This window comes from Neolamprologus brichardi, chromosome 22, assembly GCF_056152115.1.
Source record: "Neolamprologus brichardi isolate AB-2024 chromosome 22, ASM5615211v1, whole genome shotgun sequence".
In the NCBI taxonomy this organism is placed as follows: Eukaryota; Metazoa; Chordata; class Actinopteri; order Cichliformes; family Cichlidae; genus Neolamprologus; species Neolamprologus brichardi.
The window spans coordinates 20,716,226-20,732,843 of NC_142124.1; the positions used below are offsets into that span (position 1 = coordinate 20,716,226).

The window sequence follows — 16,618 nt, forward strand, 5'->3', positions numbered from 1 at the left end:
TGGGGAAGAGTGACATTTACACAAAGCTGAGTGGAGACCGGAGGGGAGTAAGAATAGACATTGCAACAAAAGAGCTACATTTGCAAAAAAAAAAAAAAAAAGAAGAAGAAGAAGAGGAAGAAGAAGAAAAAAAGCAGTAAATGTAGCAGGCATGTGTCAGTATCACCTATGAGCACAGCAGGGGCTCTGGAGAGTGCATAAGTGAGTGGAAAGCAAGGAAATGAAGAGAGATTGACGCATGTAAACACTTCCAAAGTAAATAAGGTGAGATATTTTAGTGTCAGCATCCTGAGTGTCGTGACTCACTTCTTTGGTCGGTTGTGAGTAGGTCAAAGCACTTTGGTAAGACATAAACTGGGAAGAGAAAAAGATTTGGGGAGGGGGAGGGGAGCTGAATATCTACAATCAAAACAAAAACAAAAAAAAAACAAACGGGAGAAGCGTTTCGTTTTCCAAGCATGACTGTGTGTCTCTTAACATCGCAGGAAACACTGATCTGTGCATTTGTGTCCATCTGTACATGAAAGAAGAAGAAGACAAAAATTCAATCCCATTTCTCTTCAGTCCCAAGTCTGAAAAGCCACACGCCAACCACACAGAGCAACAAACAACTGCGGTGCAGGCAATGGAGAAGTTTATAGTCTCGGCCTCCTAAAATCTTAACTTGTAACTGTGCGAGTGTTTCTGGGACGTGGTTTTTATTTGGGAGGGGAGCGAGGGAGGCAGGAGACATAAAGCTAGGGGCTTAAGACACCCAGGGAGAGACTGTCAAGGCATTCCTAGTAGCTTTAATTGCCCTTGGACAAGAATAAAAACATATGACAACCCACCTCTGTTTGTTTTTAATGGCTGGGATTCCTTTTTCAAAAGTTAAACAATAGAAATGAGCAGAGTGGGATTGCTCCTCTCTCATTCCCCAAGAAAGTTTCTAAACGGCACCAAAAACTGTAAAGTTATCAAAGTTATCGGAGGAAGAAGCACAACGGCCCATTTAAACGTGTGCCAGTGATGTTAAGGGCTGCCCACTGATTCTTGGTCGAGTCAAACATATAATTGGGGCTTTTAAAAATCTGAGTAATGCCAACAATTCACTTTTTGAGTGCTTAGGAAAGAAGTGGGACATGTGGTGTCCCCTTCACGTAATTCAAGCCCTTTACTTGCCAGAATTTATAATATGAGCTACTATGTGCCACTTCTCTGGACATCGGCAATACCGCTGCCAGGGACAACAGCACGCTGACAGTGCGAGCCGAGCCTTGGCCGGCGTCCATGTGTGAGACGGGAAAAATGCATGTAATTGGTGAGAATCTCTGGCTTCCATCAAGACAGTAATTGGCCAGAGAGAGCCCTTGTGAGAAATATGCGGCGCAAACGTTTTCCCCGATAATCCCATCTTGTGAGCATCTGGCAGTGGCGTGGTTACAATGGCAGAAAAACACAATAAACACATGCATGTATGGCAGGAAGAGGTGGAGGGAATAAAGGATGAGAACATTTTTTTTGAATGGATGTTAGGGAATACACAATATGATGTGTGGGTTGGTGTTCCCAACTTTGAGAACTTTTATAGTTGCACAGTGTACTTTGGGATTAAATTTAACTGTCTCTCTATTAATAAGTGTGTTGTAACATAACAGCATAACAGCAAACTGAAAGTATGATGCAATTGCACAGATTTGAATTTTGGGTCAAGAAATCCTGTTATTTCTAACTGTAGCTGACAACATACAAATAACGCAGTGAGCAAATATTGCTGGAGGCTTAATACTACAAGTCACAGTTATAATAAAAAAGAAAAACATGATTAAAAACCAACATGACAAATATGTACTGTGGATTTTTACAAGTATGAGCAGACCAGCAGAAAAGCTGTAACACAAACTTCACTTTCTTCTGTCGTTTATTAAGGCATTTATCAAAAGCTATGAAAAATGATCAAACGCAGACAGCATGAGCAGGAAACGTGCATTTCATAGTTGAGCAATGAGTGCGGCTGGCTGCGAGCCTGCTGCTGTGAGGAGCTGGAAACCACTGACTGAGTGACTGGGAGAGAACTGGGCATGCTGTCAATGCAAAGTACAGCATCTACTGGCCGCAACGCCACACAGCTGCACTCCCGCGCGCACACAGGCAAAAACAAGCATACGCAAATACGCAAACACTGAAGTAAACACGAGGCATGCGTGCTGATGCTTACACATACAGTACAGTAGAGACCGTGTGAGATAAGGACAGATTCCGTACGTGGAACTGTAGTTATGCGGAGACACTGCTATGCGCTTATAACAATGTCCCAATATCCATCTGCTGCTGCCCGCTGTGTTTAAGCCATCTGGTCCAAGTTAAGTGTAATATAAAAAGCTCATTCAGATACATGGTGAGTGTGGATGCAAACTTGGCACAGCTCAGGCCCTCCCTCTCTCCCACCAGCTCCACCACCTCTCCCCTGCTTAGGCCCGATTTAAGTCTAGACATCATATTGGAAAATGGCTCACACGCCACAAATACACTAGAAATATTCCAACTGTACTACACTATTTATGGAGGCCGAACTGCGTCTCTACCTGCTGCAGAATAGGCGGAATGGAGTAATGCTACGTGCATGTCAGCTAATGGAAAACAAATGCAGAAAATGTCCCAAAAGCATAACCTCAGTGTTTCATTAACGACTAATCTGGACAATGTGGAGGACTGTGCTGGAGAGGGATAGAACCAGCAAAAAACCCCAAAAAACCCTTAAAACATGTGACTGTGTGTTAGTGTGTCCAAGCACTGACAAAAAAATACAGTTACATGATGACAGGAGTATAAGACAAAGTGTACATGTGCATAAACCAGTTGGTGCAGATTTATTGCCTACTCTTTGATGGAAACAACACAGTTAGACAAAAAAGGGAAAACACAATATAAAGAATGTGATTTCATATCAGCCAAGCAGACAAAGAGAGCAGGAGCTCGGCATGAAACCTACCAGGAGGAACTGGGTGAACTCTCCGTAGCTGAGCTGCTTGTTCCTCTTGGAGCCAAAGTGCAGTCGTATAAACTCACAGTCCCAGCTGAAGGGGATGTGCTGGTGGATGGTGGTCTGGCCAAAAACCTGCTTCACATCCTCTACAGAGGAGACAATACATGAGATAAAACATTATTTGTAATATTATTTATTTCCTCCATTAACAAGATGCAATAAGTTGATCCTGCAGACCATTGATATTCCAATAACAATGCTATTTGTCATCATTAGTATATTGTTAATTAACCTTTGCAAGTGCTCAGGCCAAAGTTACTTCTAACTATATTCTGTTGATTAGGTCCATCTGTAACTATAGCAACTCCATGGAGTAGTGGTGAACAAATTCACCCCTTTGTGTATTTCTAGTGCTGGTCCCGAGCCCAAAGATCTGTGCCAAAACAAATATGTGGATCTACCCACTGTGGTGACCTCTTGGGAAATAAGGGAGAAGCTGATAGTGTGTGGGTTCATCTGTGAATATGTGTCATTTTCTAACCAGCTCATATTTCACTAGTGGAATCCTAAATGCTGCAAAAGCTATCACATAAATGTAGGAGTTAAAAAATACAAAGTTTCTCACTCATACATAACAGAATATTGGAGGCATTATAACAGACACGGCACTCCAAGAATCCCAAACTGAGAGCTACAGGAGACGTCTGAAACAGCAAAGATGGTAGTAGAAGTTTAATTTGCGAAAACTGTACGTTTGTGCAAAGTTTTCACATCTGACTGCTGAGTGTAAACATGCAGTTATGTCCTGGTGTCCACTGAAAGAAAAGTCACAGTAAATACAGAGAAATTTCAACCTAATGTGCGCTAACTATTGCATGTTCCAGATGACAATAAAGTAGTTCTTCTACTTCTTCAAAATAACTGCCCATGCAAGTTTCAGTATGGCTGCCAAGAGGCAAGACTCGCGCTAGAATAACTTTGATAACATGGAAGCACTTAAGCACAAGTGCCTTCGACTTTTAAAGGAACTTGGTAAATGAACATTGCTTTGCTGCCCTATTGACTTCTTGTAAAACAGAGACTATTTAAACAAAATGCAGCAACCAGCGAGGCAAAGCAAAAGCAAACCAGCTTTTCCTCGAACATTTAACAATTACAGATCGCACCGCACTTTTAAGGTTAATGGCCGTGCGTCGTATGAGGCCTCCATTAAATAAAAATCCATCCACGGTTTCTTCCTGTTCAGGTTTTTAGTTTGCTCTAATTAAGACCTCGAATCTGAATGCTGCAAAGTCGTGTGAGTCAAGCCTTAACAAATAGCATGTGTTTCCTGACTTCTGGTTAACATTAGTAATTATTTGATTTCCCCCCCTCCAAAATAAATAAAGAAATAAAATAAAAAAATGTGCAATTGTTGCTGACAAAATGTCAACGTCAATCTCCCGAATACAATTCTGCTCTGATTGAGATTTAAGTTCCCCTAAATCAGTGGTGAATGACACATGGCAGAACTTGTTCGAGCTGTGTAGGCTCTGTATTGAGAAGGAAAGGCTTTTCTTCTCACTTATGTTCCTCTGCCTGAACCCTCTAAGCCTCTGCAGCCAGTGGAGTGGAGAGACACTGAACATGAGTCCTAAATTACAGCCTTACTAAAGAAACAAAAACAAACCAATAGAGCGACCTGTTTCTTATTACCAAACAGGCTGCGCTGAAGGAGTGGAGAAAGGAAAAAGGAGGAAAGAAACTATTTTTTTCCTTTTTTCTTTCTTTTCTTTTTTTTTTACAGAAAGGGAGGGAAATAGAGAGTGAGTGAGTGAGAGAGAGGGAGAGAAAAGAAAGGTAATATTTACTTCAGCCCAGCATTACCTTCTGAAGGAAGACAGCTTGTGTGTGTGTGTATGTGTGTGTTTCTTTACACTTTAATGAGGCAATAAATATACAGCCTTTAATTCTTTAAAGGACAGGCCGCTCCCGAGTGTGACGTTTATATTATCAGCTTTTATAGACCTGTCAACACTCAGACCTCTTTAAGTCTTTTTTTCCCCTCCCCACCTTTCTTCTTCTTCTTCTGTTTTTTTGTCTTTCTGGCGGAGCTACAACTGCATTTATACGCTATGTTACGTTGCAGTTTTTATGAAGTCGACTTTCCAGCAAATTATGCATTTATATTTTTTACGTGCTACAAATTCTGAGCAATGCGCCGCCCTTGTACTTAACACAAAACTGCTCGGGTTATTATCGAATAATAATAATAAAAAAAAATGGCCTGACAGAAAAACTAAATGAAATTTGGAAAAAAAAAACAGAAATCGGACTACAGACATTTATTACACAGGGAAAACAAACAGGGCTTTAATGCGGCACGAGCTGCAGTTATGAATGCTTTTAATAGGTAATAAAAGAAAGGAGTTCTTATTTCTGTGCCTGACTTGGTGAGGCTGTTTAATCAAATGAGTGGCATGAATAGTGAAAAAGAGTAAAAAAAAAAAAGAAAAAATCTGCAATGTGTCACAATAAAGCAACTTTGACAAGCCTATAATCTCAGCCACCAGTTATTTGCTTTTCTTGGTGAACACGGTCGCCCGATGCAAGTGGCAGACGCTGCAGCCAGTGTTTATGCGTTGCACGATGTGTGTTATGTTTTTCGTACAATTTTCCACTCGTACGCAAGTCTCATAACTCGCAAGTTTTGGGATATTCATTAACCTTTGGGAGACGCAGAAAAACAGCAGACCTTTTAATTGCCACCAAGACAACGTCACTCTAATTGATCCTTTTAAATATGAAAATTTACATATGTGCATATATAATCACCCGCAATGATCTTGCACCCTGTCGACAGCAACAATTAAAATGAAATTCACTTACTCTTCCCCTGTTTGCGAGCGGGATGTGTGCACTGCATTTCAAATCAAGCCTAATGTGCCAACACCTCGCACACCTACAGAAGGCTGGCATTAGACTTGTTTAAATCAATTAGGCAAATGTGAAATGAGCAACGAGTACAAATGTCTTCCCTTTTCACCTACAAGCTTCCAGGCATCACAGTAATGGTGCCAATCATGCACACACACACACACACACACACACAGAGCCACCCACCCCCTCCTCCATCTTCATCTGCATCCCGTAGTTTCCGCCAAACCTCTCCAACGCCGACCCTAACCTCATTTCTGCAGATAAGCTACCAGACCACGTACAGTATTTTTGTTTGTGGATGCAGCTCTAACAGAACAGACAAGTTGAGGTCAGACTCCCCCCCACCCACAAAACCCTCCACTCCCCGCACCTCCACATAAACAAAGGAGGACTGCACGAAAACTTCTTCAGGGCACATTTAAGAGGAGCGCGCTGCCTGAATAAGTCTTTGGTAAATGTCAGCAAATGAGGTTCAGTGTTCAGACCTGAACTTTGTCTCACTTTACATAATAACATTATTGCTACGATTCAATAAACCATCACTTCTATTAAGACAGTGTCCTGATTAGTTTTGTGAGCTGGTATCATCCTCAACATGATACGAACGCACAACCTGAGGAAACTGCAACGTTAGAAAGAGTAGAAAAGGTTTTCCCAGTGTTTCTTTTTTTTGTCTCTCCAGATTTTGTTTTACTTGAACTAAGAACACATGTGTCGAGCAAATGACTTCCCTGATAATATACAACAAAGACAACGATGCTTTTCTCGTGATTAAAACTGCGATACGTATGATAAGAACATCAATACCATAACAGGAACAGTTTAAAATGAGCACAAAATACGCGTCTGTACCAGAATTGATCATAACTTTCTGAGCTTTTTACTTTGAGCACTGAATCAGTATACACTTTTAAAGTTTATCACAATATCTACTACATGCATCAGAATCAGGATCAGAATTATGTTTAATAAAAATAAAATATGTTTAATAAAAAAACTGTGGTACGGAAATTGATTGTCTGGCATTTACATCAGATTTGCACAGTAGATGCATCTGTGCAAACTTAACTACAGCTAAAGGTTAACTTGTAAATCAGACGCAGAGTTACTTACCAAAAGTGGTAATCCCAATGCCCGTTTTATCGAACAGCAGGAAGGCAACCATGAAAAGTGAGTCTGGGGCACACAGCACCGATTCAAATGCTACAAACTCCTGAAAGGAGATCAAGCTAGGAGAGAGAAGGACAGAGGGAAAGAGGATAAGTAGGTCTGTAACAGACGGTTAAATGCTGTCATTTGAGCTGATTCATTACTGTGGTACGTTGTGTTTCAGGTTCCCTGTATAAATACTTCATCGGCTACGCATGTGATCATTGAGTCTTTGATATTCAATTAGCCGTGTAATACATAATAAAGACTTAAGCGTAAATTACACTAATGAAATGAAATATTAAATAAAATAATTTAAAAAAACAAGTGATTTTAACACGGCATTAAACTGTAGACACCGTCATAATTACTGCCACACAGTGGCAAACCAGCACACTTGGACAACCTATCAATCTGCGCAACACGTAATTCAAGCAGCCTTTTATCCTTTTAGTCTGTTATTCCATATGTAATGTAATAAAATCATCGAGTGTGACAGCAAGAAAATAAAACATTTTTAAAAGCTCAGTGTGTGTTCCCGGTCCGCGCTGGCAGCTAACACTGAGAGGGCCAACTTTACACCACACAAAAAAGGCTTAAAATAGGACGTTTCACATGCAGAGTGTGCCATTTTAAACAAGCAGACAGGTGTGCAGGGGCTTGGGAGCCAGTTAAGGACATAAGTCAATTCAACATAAATTTAATATAAGATGAGACCATTACGTGAAAGCCAACAGGAGCCATGGCGAAAAACGAGAAAATGAAGGGTGAACTTTGTTTGCCACAACACTATGAGACGAGCTGAAAGTCTAGTTTTCCTATTACAGCACTTCATCTCTTTGTCACTGTTTCCCTAGAAGCCTCAATAGAGGTACACACGTCCACATGTACCATCAGCAAGCAAAAAAATAAACACAAAAACACTGCCTATGTGTGAGCCCACTGAGAGCCCCCTCAGGAAAGTCCCACTGTGGAGAACTGGACCACGCAGTCTAGCCTTTATATAGGCCCTGGTTCACAGTTGCCCTAAGTCCATTATGAATTTCACAAATGGATCTGATAATTACAGGAAGGGTCAGCGTTAATGAGCAGTCCCCGAGCATCCATCTATTAAACCCATTTCAATTTCCGAGGGGGAGTGTGGCAAGGAAGGAGGGGGGGCAGTGATAGCATTTTCCTTGTTGTTGTAATTAATTATGTTACTGATGAAATTTAGAGGTGTTTGTTTGGCCTCAGAGTTTAGGTTTCAGGCTTGTGTGCATTTATATATACACAAAGTATAGGTTTATAACCAGAAAAAGACTGCAGTAAAGAAGACTGGAGGAGGAGGCATCGACAGAAAGTAGTGCTTTAGGAACTTATTCTTAAACATGAATCCCAGAGATCTTTCATAAAGCAGCGCTTAGATAAAAGCTTTATAGTCTTTTGAATGCAGTCTTCAAAACTACTTTTTCTCCCTTCCAACATTTGTGAAAAACCCAACGAGGCAAGGCGGCAGCGACAAAAGACACAGATTAATACCTGCTTTCAATAAAAACCCAGAAATACATTTTGAAAGATAGCATCGATACATTTCGTGAAAGGCATTGTGTGTGTGCTGGAAAGGGAGCCGCTCAAGAACAAAGGGAAGTGTGGAGAGGGGATAAAAGTGAGCGTACGGTTTCTCCTCAGCGGCAACTGAAATCAGCTGTCATTGTTTCAAAGGCAAGGCTAATTGTTTTATTAACTAAGCAGGTAGTTCTTAAGAGCAGGTCCCCGCTGATGGTAAGTAGGTGGAAGGGGGCACAAAAGCTCACTGCAGAGTCCGGGGATCTACTGTTAAAAACAAGTCTAATACCCTCGCCGCTCACACTGCTGGAATACTCGCAAACTCTCCAACACCTCGCCGATCCTGTGCGACACGTGCACGGCACACTCGCAGTTTAATAAAAGGAGTTTAAGCAAGCACAGCCTCAAAGACTCACAGAGAACTGCTGTTTTGAGATGGAAACAAGGGAAAATGTCAGCTATGTGTTTTTGGAGTTTTTTTCACACGCATCAATTTGCATGCACGCTGGTCATCCCGTCTGTGTTTTCCCAGACATGGATAATCAGGATATTAGTGTAACCGAGAGGGCCATTGATCAAGAAAGGGATTGGACCACGAGGGTGGGAGGGGGTGGGGAGGGGTCCAGACAAGATCCAGGGGGCATCTCCGTAAAGCGCACTGAAAAACATTCCACATGCTCATAAGCATTTACACACAACTCTGCAGCCGGGGATGAAGCTTATGATGGTTGATTAGCAAGCGCCATGACGGCTGCAAAATGATTACCATGAGGGGAAAAAAAGAGGGGGGGGAGGGTTGCATCATTTTTTGCTATGCAGATTCAAACCCTGACGAGACCGCTCAATAATCAAATCAACCAACAGCATCTACCAACCATCAACTGCTATGGCATGTGTCCAGGGCTGCCCCATCCGTGTTTGCAGGCTGGGATGAACCGCGGAAGACGGGGCTAATGTGATACTCCTCATTTGCTTACTTTACTCCACGGGATTTGTTAAATCCTTTAAACAGCAATATTTATGGGATGCATTACATGACAAAGGCTCGCATGTGTTTCTATGGATGACAGCTGAATGACACTTTTGTCACGATGCCAATTCAATGCAGTTTAATCTGTCTCCGATATGCCTGTCTGACATTACAACTATATTCCATATATATATGTTTATCTCATCTTCATCACCCAGCTTTTACTTCTGTCTTCTCTCAGCAGGCATTTAAATACACAACAAATATACAAAAAAAAAACCAGGCTTGGAAATACTGTTTACAAGTAACATAAATGCATGGTGTTGCTGTGGCCTGGCTGATAGAAAGACAGCTCTCCTTCGTTGATAGTAGTGGGGGAGAGGGGCCTAGAGGGGCTTCAATAATCCCCTGTCCCTGGCATCTTGGCACTGTTACTGACAGCCTTCCACCCACCTAGAGAACACTTGCACACAGACACACCCCAAAAACCTCACATAAACACACGCAGGTGAGCGGTATGTGTTCGGCTTCTAGGAGTGGACACCCACCAGTCCAAGTCCAGAATGCTCGCAGCCTCTGGAAGACTGCTATTTTCCCAGCACGCTCCCTTAACAAAGTTTTTTCTTTTTTTTTTTCCCAAACCTCCGAGAGTCTATGGGTGGAAGTGGTTTTTTTTCACACTTGAACAGATGCTTCTATCAAAATATCAGGGGGAAGAAGGAATGGATAGAAAGGTAGGGAGTCGGAAAGAGGCGAATGAAATAGAGGGAGCTCGGAGTGCATTGTAGTATGTGAGTGCAAAGAGAGAGTGATGATCAGATAGGAGGAATGTGCGAAAAGTCAAACAAGAAAAAGAGAGAACATAAATAAGTTGACTGAAAGAAGAAAATCTTTAAACCGTCTTCTAGGCCTATGTGTCAGGTCCCTGGAAATTGAGGCGTCTCCACCCTCCAAAGCCCTGTTTCTGTTTCGCTCTCTCTTGATCTATCTATCTATCTGTCTCTCTGTCTCACTGGGACGGCGAGAATAAGAGGGAGAAAAGTGATTTCCACATAACAGATTGTTAGGACTGTCACTATATCCCCTGATTTACACAGTCACAGAGGGGGAGACAGACAAATGTATTTTCACTGTTTACATTGCTCCCCCCCCCCCATTCCACAAACATTGAGCCACTCAGATACACACTCACACACACATTGGCGTCTAAGTAAAATTTCTCTCGCACAACACAAAAGTAAGCGAGCGTGCCACCTCCCATCCGACCCCCTGCTAAATCTATTATCCCCACACTCATCTTACTGAAATGGAGTCCTACCTGGCAAAAACAGCAGCAGGCGCACTAGCTGCAAATACGCTGCACCTCATATGCCGACCGAAACGTATTGTTCGCGAGCGTATTTGCATGAGATCGGGCATGCTGGATGAAAATCCAGCCGCTAAAGTGGTTTGTTTTGTCTTGCTCCTTGTTCTTTTCTGGAGCTTTGCACGGCTGAGTGCTTAAAAAGAAAAAAAAAAAAAAAAAAACGACGCAATTCTGTTTTCATGCTACAGGCGACGGCCCCGAGGCTGTCGCATCTCTACTTATTGTGTTTCTTCTGTGTTTGTGAGGTCTGCAGAATAATCATCCGGTCTCTTTTGCCTCATCAACTCGTTTGTCTGTTAAAGTTCAGGAAGAAAATAACACATCACAATGCACAGGCCTGTACAGCGACTATACGAAAAGAAAGTGAATCGCATCTAAACTAAGTCTGAACAATATTTGAAAGAAAAAAAAAGATTTTTTTTCTTTTAAAAATGACTCTTTTTCCTGTTTTGCCCCCATATCATTTCCATTCTCTTCCACAAAACCAAAATGAGGTTTAGATACAAAGCCTGGGCCATGGGTTCCTAATAGATTTACCCTGATGCCACGGCCACCATTTATCCTGCTCCAAAGCCGCACAATGCAACTGAGTGCTCCTGAATAGCATGGGCAATTACAGTGCATGTGTGATTTTTTTTCTCTCTCTGTGTATGTGTGTGCGTGCATGCGTGTGTGTGTGTGTGTGTGAGAGAGAGAGCATGCACGTTGCTCTCTCTTTTTCCAATTCCAAAAACCCCCACTACTCACATCTCACTGTCCTCTGTAAGTGCAGACACACACACACACCTTAAAGCAGATGTAATAACATGAAACTACACAGCCATGTGCACTTTGCTCTTTGTAGAAGCCCAGGTGGTTACCATGGCAATGTGGGCCTTTTTTTTAAAATCTTTTTTGACTTACCCTAACATTTTATTACCCATCATTATGTATCATTAAATACATACATATTAATGTAAAAAACAGGGGTGATGGGGATGGGAGGGGGGAGGCGTAAGTGTGAAATTAGGGGTGTATCTACAAAAAAGCCAACACCTGACAGGGGCCTTGGTGGTTTTGATGTCTCATTGCTATATAATTCATGTATGAACGTCCCCCTGTGCATTTCTTACACCAAAGGATTAAGTCATAGGTTTGTTTATAAAATGCAAAGTAACACTAGGAGGCTAGTCACACAAGATCAAAGGGATACATAATCCATGTACTAATAGCTTTAATAAGAGTCTATCATGAGCTTACCTCCTAGCAGGTGGCTTAATATTAATAAGGCTGAATACATTTGTGGTTCAAATAGGAAGTTCAGCCTGAAATCAAATGCACATATTTTCCTGCAGCCTGAAGGGCAATTCATCTATCTAGTCTGTTTAGTTGTGGGATTAAATATAATGGACCTAAATGGCACTTGCAAAATAAACGAATAAATCAAATGAAATCATTAAAAACATTCAGCAGCAATGTCTCTTTTCCCGAAATAATAACCAGGTTGATCAAAAAAATGCAAAACTTTGCTGTGAGCAAGAACTATTTTCTTTCTCCAGTCTTGATCCACCAACCAAAAGAAGCGTGCATCTAGGCGATGTCTGATTTCTGTGTTGAATCTACGCAACACCTACAACACAGCCTGCACAAGTGGTCAACGCAGTTGCCAACACACTATTTTGCGAGGAGTTTCTCACTTCAGTTTCATCCATTCTCTTCCAGCTAGTTCAAAACATGGCAGTAAGAGGAGCTGGAAATGCACAGGAGGAATCAATGGTACCAAACAGGCCTATCAGAGTCGCTGAGGCCTGCATTAGCATGACGTGTAGCTACATTTCTAAGGTTGTGCATGTAGGGCTTTAGAAAAGTTTGTGGTCATGACGTACCTATGGCATAAACTTAACACAGAGGTATTAATCCACTGTTGTTCTACAGAGTGATATTCATGACATGTTGTGGTTAAGCAGAATAAAAGTAGTTCTTCCATGTTTTGAGCACCACGAGGAAAGTGATATTTAGTTCTTATATATTAAAGAGAAAATAGACTTCCTATTTTTGCTATCATCAAAACTAGCTACCCCAAAAAGAGTCTAGACCAGGGGTCCCCAATCCCAGTCCACGAGGGCCGGTGTCCCTGCAGGTTTTAGATGTGTCCTTGATCCATCACAGCTGATTTAAATGGATAAATTACCTCCTCAACATGTCTTGAAGTTCTCCAGAGGCCTGGTAATGAACTAATCATGTGATTCAGGTGTGCTGACCCAGGGTGAGATCTAAAACCTGCAGGGACACCGGCCCTCACGGACTGGGATTGGGGACCCCTGGTCTAGAGTAAGGGTGTCACACATAAGGTCCAGAAGCCAGAATCAACCTGGCAAAGACTCCAGTCTGGCCCACTAGATAGATTTGGCAAATAAGAAGGGCATACATTTTGGACTTTTATTTGTATTTTAATAGGCTTTGCTGCTTCTCCTATTAATGAAATTGAAATTACATCTTTTTCTTATATTAAAACATCTCAGTCAAATGTGTAGTTAAACTTCTGGTGACTTCTAAGTTCAAAGTAGGGTGTATGTGGCCCATCATGTAATCTCTGGTTTAGAGCCCTTAAGCAAGATAAAAATATCCACATTTCTGAAATATTTTTGAACTGATGATGATAAGCCTTATGAGATACTCATTTTCTGGACTTATATTTGCATTTCCCTTACATTGATCAGGTCACGTTTGACACACCGCTACACTTTCAATATCATTTAAGTACCCTCCTAGAATTGTCTACAAAACCCTACATATGTGAAATTTTCATTGCCTATAAGATAAATGGTACACTGACCCATCTTTCTTCTGGTCCACCACTCCAGCCAGCAGATTTGTGGCCTCATTGGTCAGCAGAATGTCCGTGTGAGCATAGAGGAAACGGCTCACGAAGTCCTGCGCCGACATGAAGTATTCCTCATTCTTCTTGATGCTGGCATACTGTAAAACAGAACATTTTTTATAAAAAGATAAAAATAAAGACACAAGGCTTAGAAATTCATAAAAAAAAAAGAAAATAAACCTAAATCGAAAGATGGGAGAAAACCTTCTTTGATACTAGGCAAACTCAAAAAAGAGAACAAAACATATAAGTCAAATCCCACCTTTTCAAAAATGGCTTTCAACTCAGTGGGGTCGGCCCTCCTAGGCAGAACTGCCTGCAAAATGATGAGAGAATGTTTTGTGAATAGCCATACCAAACCTATATCATCATCTGAGCCGGTCCTGGTGAGTCACATTGTAGAACAATGTTTTTTTTTCTTTTTGGCTACTGGCTTGTAAACAAAGCTTTGTCTGTCTGCAACCACCTCCTACACACTGGAATGCTTTTAATCACATACCTGTGATCACATATTGTACAGTCAAGGTTTCTTTATTAGCTTTTTATGTTATTTTTATTGTTTTAAACAATATTTCTTAGGGCAAGGATGTCAAACTCACATGGCGGGCCACTTTGATCTTAAGTGGGCCGGAGCAGTGAAACTCCCCTTTCACTCAGTGTAAAGAAGTTTAACTACACATTTAGCTGTGAAGTCTTAATATAAGAAAAATACTTCATTTCAACAGTATTTCTTAGTTGTTCTAGGGGATAAAGAAATACTGCTGTAAGAAATGAAAGAAATGTGTCAGCGTGACTTAAATTGTAACAACTGAGTTTGTAAAATTACAGAAAAATGAAAAGTGATATAAAGAAATATCAGACTGTTTTTTTGTGTAGACCGATTGTACAAAACAAAAATAAATAAATAAATCTACAGTAGATCATAAAAAACAGGCAATTTTCTGTCATTTAATTCTATATCTATTACTTATGTACAGTGGTGTAGTATGAATATCCATAGGTAAAGTTTTCATAAGTAAGAGAAGCAGCAAAACTTAATAAAATACAAATAAAAGTCCAAAATCTGTGCCTTTCTTCTGATTTGCCAAAGCTGTCTAGTGGGCCAGATTGGAGTCTTTGCCGGGCTGATTCTGGCCTCTGGACCTTATGTTTGACACCCCTGTCTAAAGGGAATAAATTATATATGTTGTCTATAGGTTTCTACATTTAGTTAAAGCCTCTGGAAAAAGTTTGTGAAACCTTTAGAAGAAACGTCAGTACCTCCCGTCTCAGATAAGAGCTACACACACAGCTGTAGGTGATGATGATGGGGTCAAAAAACATGTTAGAAGTTTCCTCAGCTCTGCGAGAACTTCTGCACCCGGTGGGGCGTTCATAACAGAAACGCCTCAACTTGTAGCATGATGCTATCCAAGGTTACCGGTGACTACAACCGACTTTTTATTAAGTAAGGTGGAGAAGAGGCCTGGGAGGAACAAGGTGGAGTTAGAAAAAGGAAAGGAAAAAAGAGGAGTGGAGGAAGCAATGGCATCATTGCTGCGTTTTACATCACTGTGGAAACACCACTTCATTCAGCTTATAATAAAAAATGCTGCTAGCCAAATATTCACCAACTTGCTAACCGGGACCAGTAAAGACTCAATGTCATTAACGTGTGGTCAGTGTTAAACTCTAGCACATCCTATTAGCTGGCTAACCGGCAGTTAGCGAGCCCTCCTCCGGGCAAACGTCATGACAGGCGGAGGGCTTCGGGCCGCACACCCCCTGCACCGGGCACACATCACCGACAAGGCGACAGCTCCTGCCAGCAACACGGGGAGGTGACGTGGGGAAAACCAAGCAGCTGCTTACCTTTGTTGCCATGCTAAAGCGAGCTCACTGTCAGATAGTCCTGTCCACTTCCTCCTGCGTGACGGCGTTCCCATAGAGATTACGCGCCGGTGCAGTGCCAAAGGAAGGTGAAAGAGGATCAACCGCGCACGTGGTGCGGGCCGTGGAAGGTCGGGTTGTTTTTTTTTTGTTTTTTTCAAATTGTATTTGTTTTATTTTTTATTTTATGCATTTACAGAGAGAAAGTTCTCTTGTTGGTACTCTGTCTTGTATTAATCTATTACACACTCCCAAGATGCATAGGATGCATAAGGCATAGGATGGCGCACAAGGCCCTGATAATATGTGCATGTACTTTGGATACCTAAGGAGTCTAAATATTTGTTTTGCCACTTTGCAAAGAAGACATTGACTATAAAATCAGTTTAGGCTCTGTCCCAGACACTAAGGTGTCACACGCTAAGCTCATTTTAAAGTTACAACTCAAAATAATCATCCATTCCTTTATAATCCTTATCCAATAAAACTTAACACACTTATTTTGACCTTTTGCTCATATACAAACATGGATACGTACACTCACTATCAGAATTTGTTTGCCACCAGCATAGCTGTATGTAAAGAAATAGTCACATCATCATAGGTATATTGTGATGATTTCTTCTCATTTTTATGTAAAACACATTGGAAAACTTGGACAAGCTTTAATATGAAACATAATCATGTTTGTGTGGGCTTATTCTTACATGCGCCGACTATCTATTGTACTGAGCAACAGAGATCTGTAGACATCAGTGTGAAAGCCTCAGTTCCTTCCTCCAGCCTTTTCTTTCCTTGCAGCAAATGGTTCCTATACTTTATATCCAGCTTTTCCAGCCCATCTGTGTCTTGTGCCAGGAGGGAAAAGGTACAGAGAGAATTTCATGACTACAAAAGCAAAGGTTAACATTACTCACAGCATAAAAACAATTTAAAAGGGAGCAAAAGGGCTCTAATGGCCCGACAGTCTTC

At 41.3% G+C, this 16,618-nt stretch overlaps 1 protein-coding gene across 4 annotated transcripts in view; it reads right to left on the reverse strand.

Annotated features, from left to right (window-relative positions):
* slc25a13 (solute carrier family 25 member 13) overlaps window positions 1-15,693 on the reverse strand; it is a 50,951-nt gene extending 35,258 nt beyond the window's left edge. For 2 of the 4 annotated variants that reach the window (XM_006787646.2, XM_006787644.2), the window contains exons 1-5: window positions 15,629-15,693; window positions 14,040-14,093; window positions 13,733-13,875; window positions 6,998-7,113; window positions 2,972-3,111 (exon numbers count right to left, since the gene is read on the reverse strand). In XM_006787646.2, coding sequence (XP_006787709.1) covers window positions 2,972-3,111; window positions 6,998-7,113; window positions 13,733-13,875; window positions 14,040-14,093; window positions 15,629-15,640 — 465 coding nt within the window. In that variant the 5' untranslated portion in view covers window positions 15,641-15,693. Of the gene's footprint in view, window positions 1-2,971; window positions 3,112-6,997; window positions 7,114-13,732; window positions 13,876-14,039; window positions 14,094-15,628 lie in introns of those variants that run through there. The other 2 variants (XM_006787645.2, XM_006787647.3) reach the window with 2 other exon arrangements.
* Window positions 15,694-16,618: the final 925 nt, after the last annotated feature.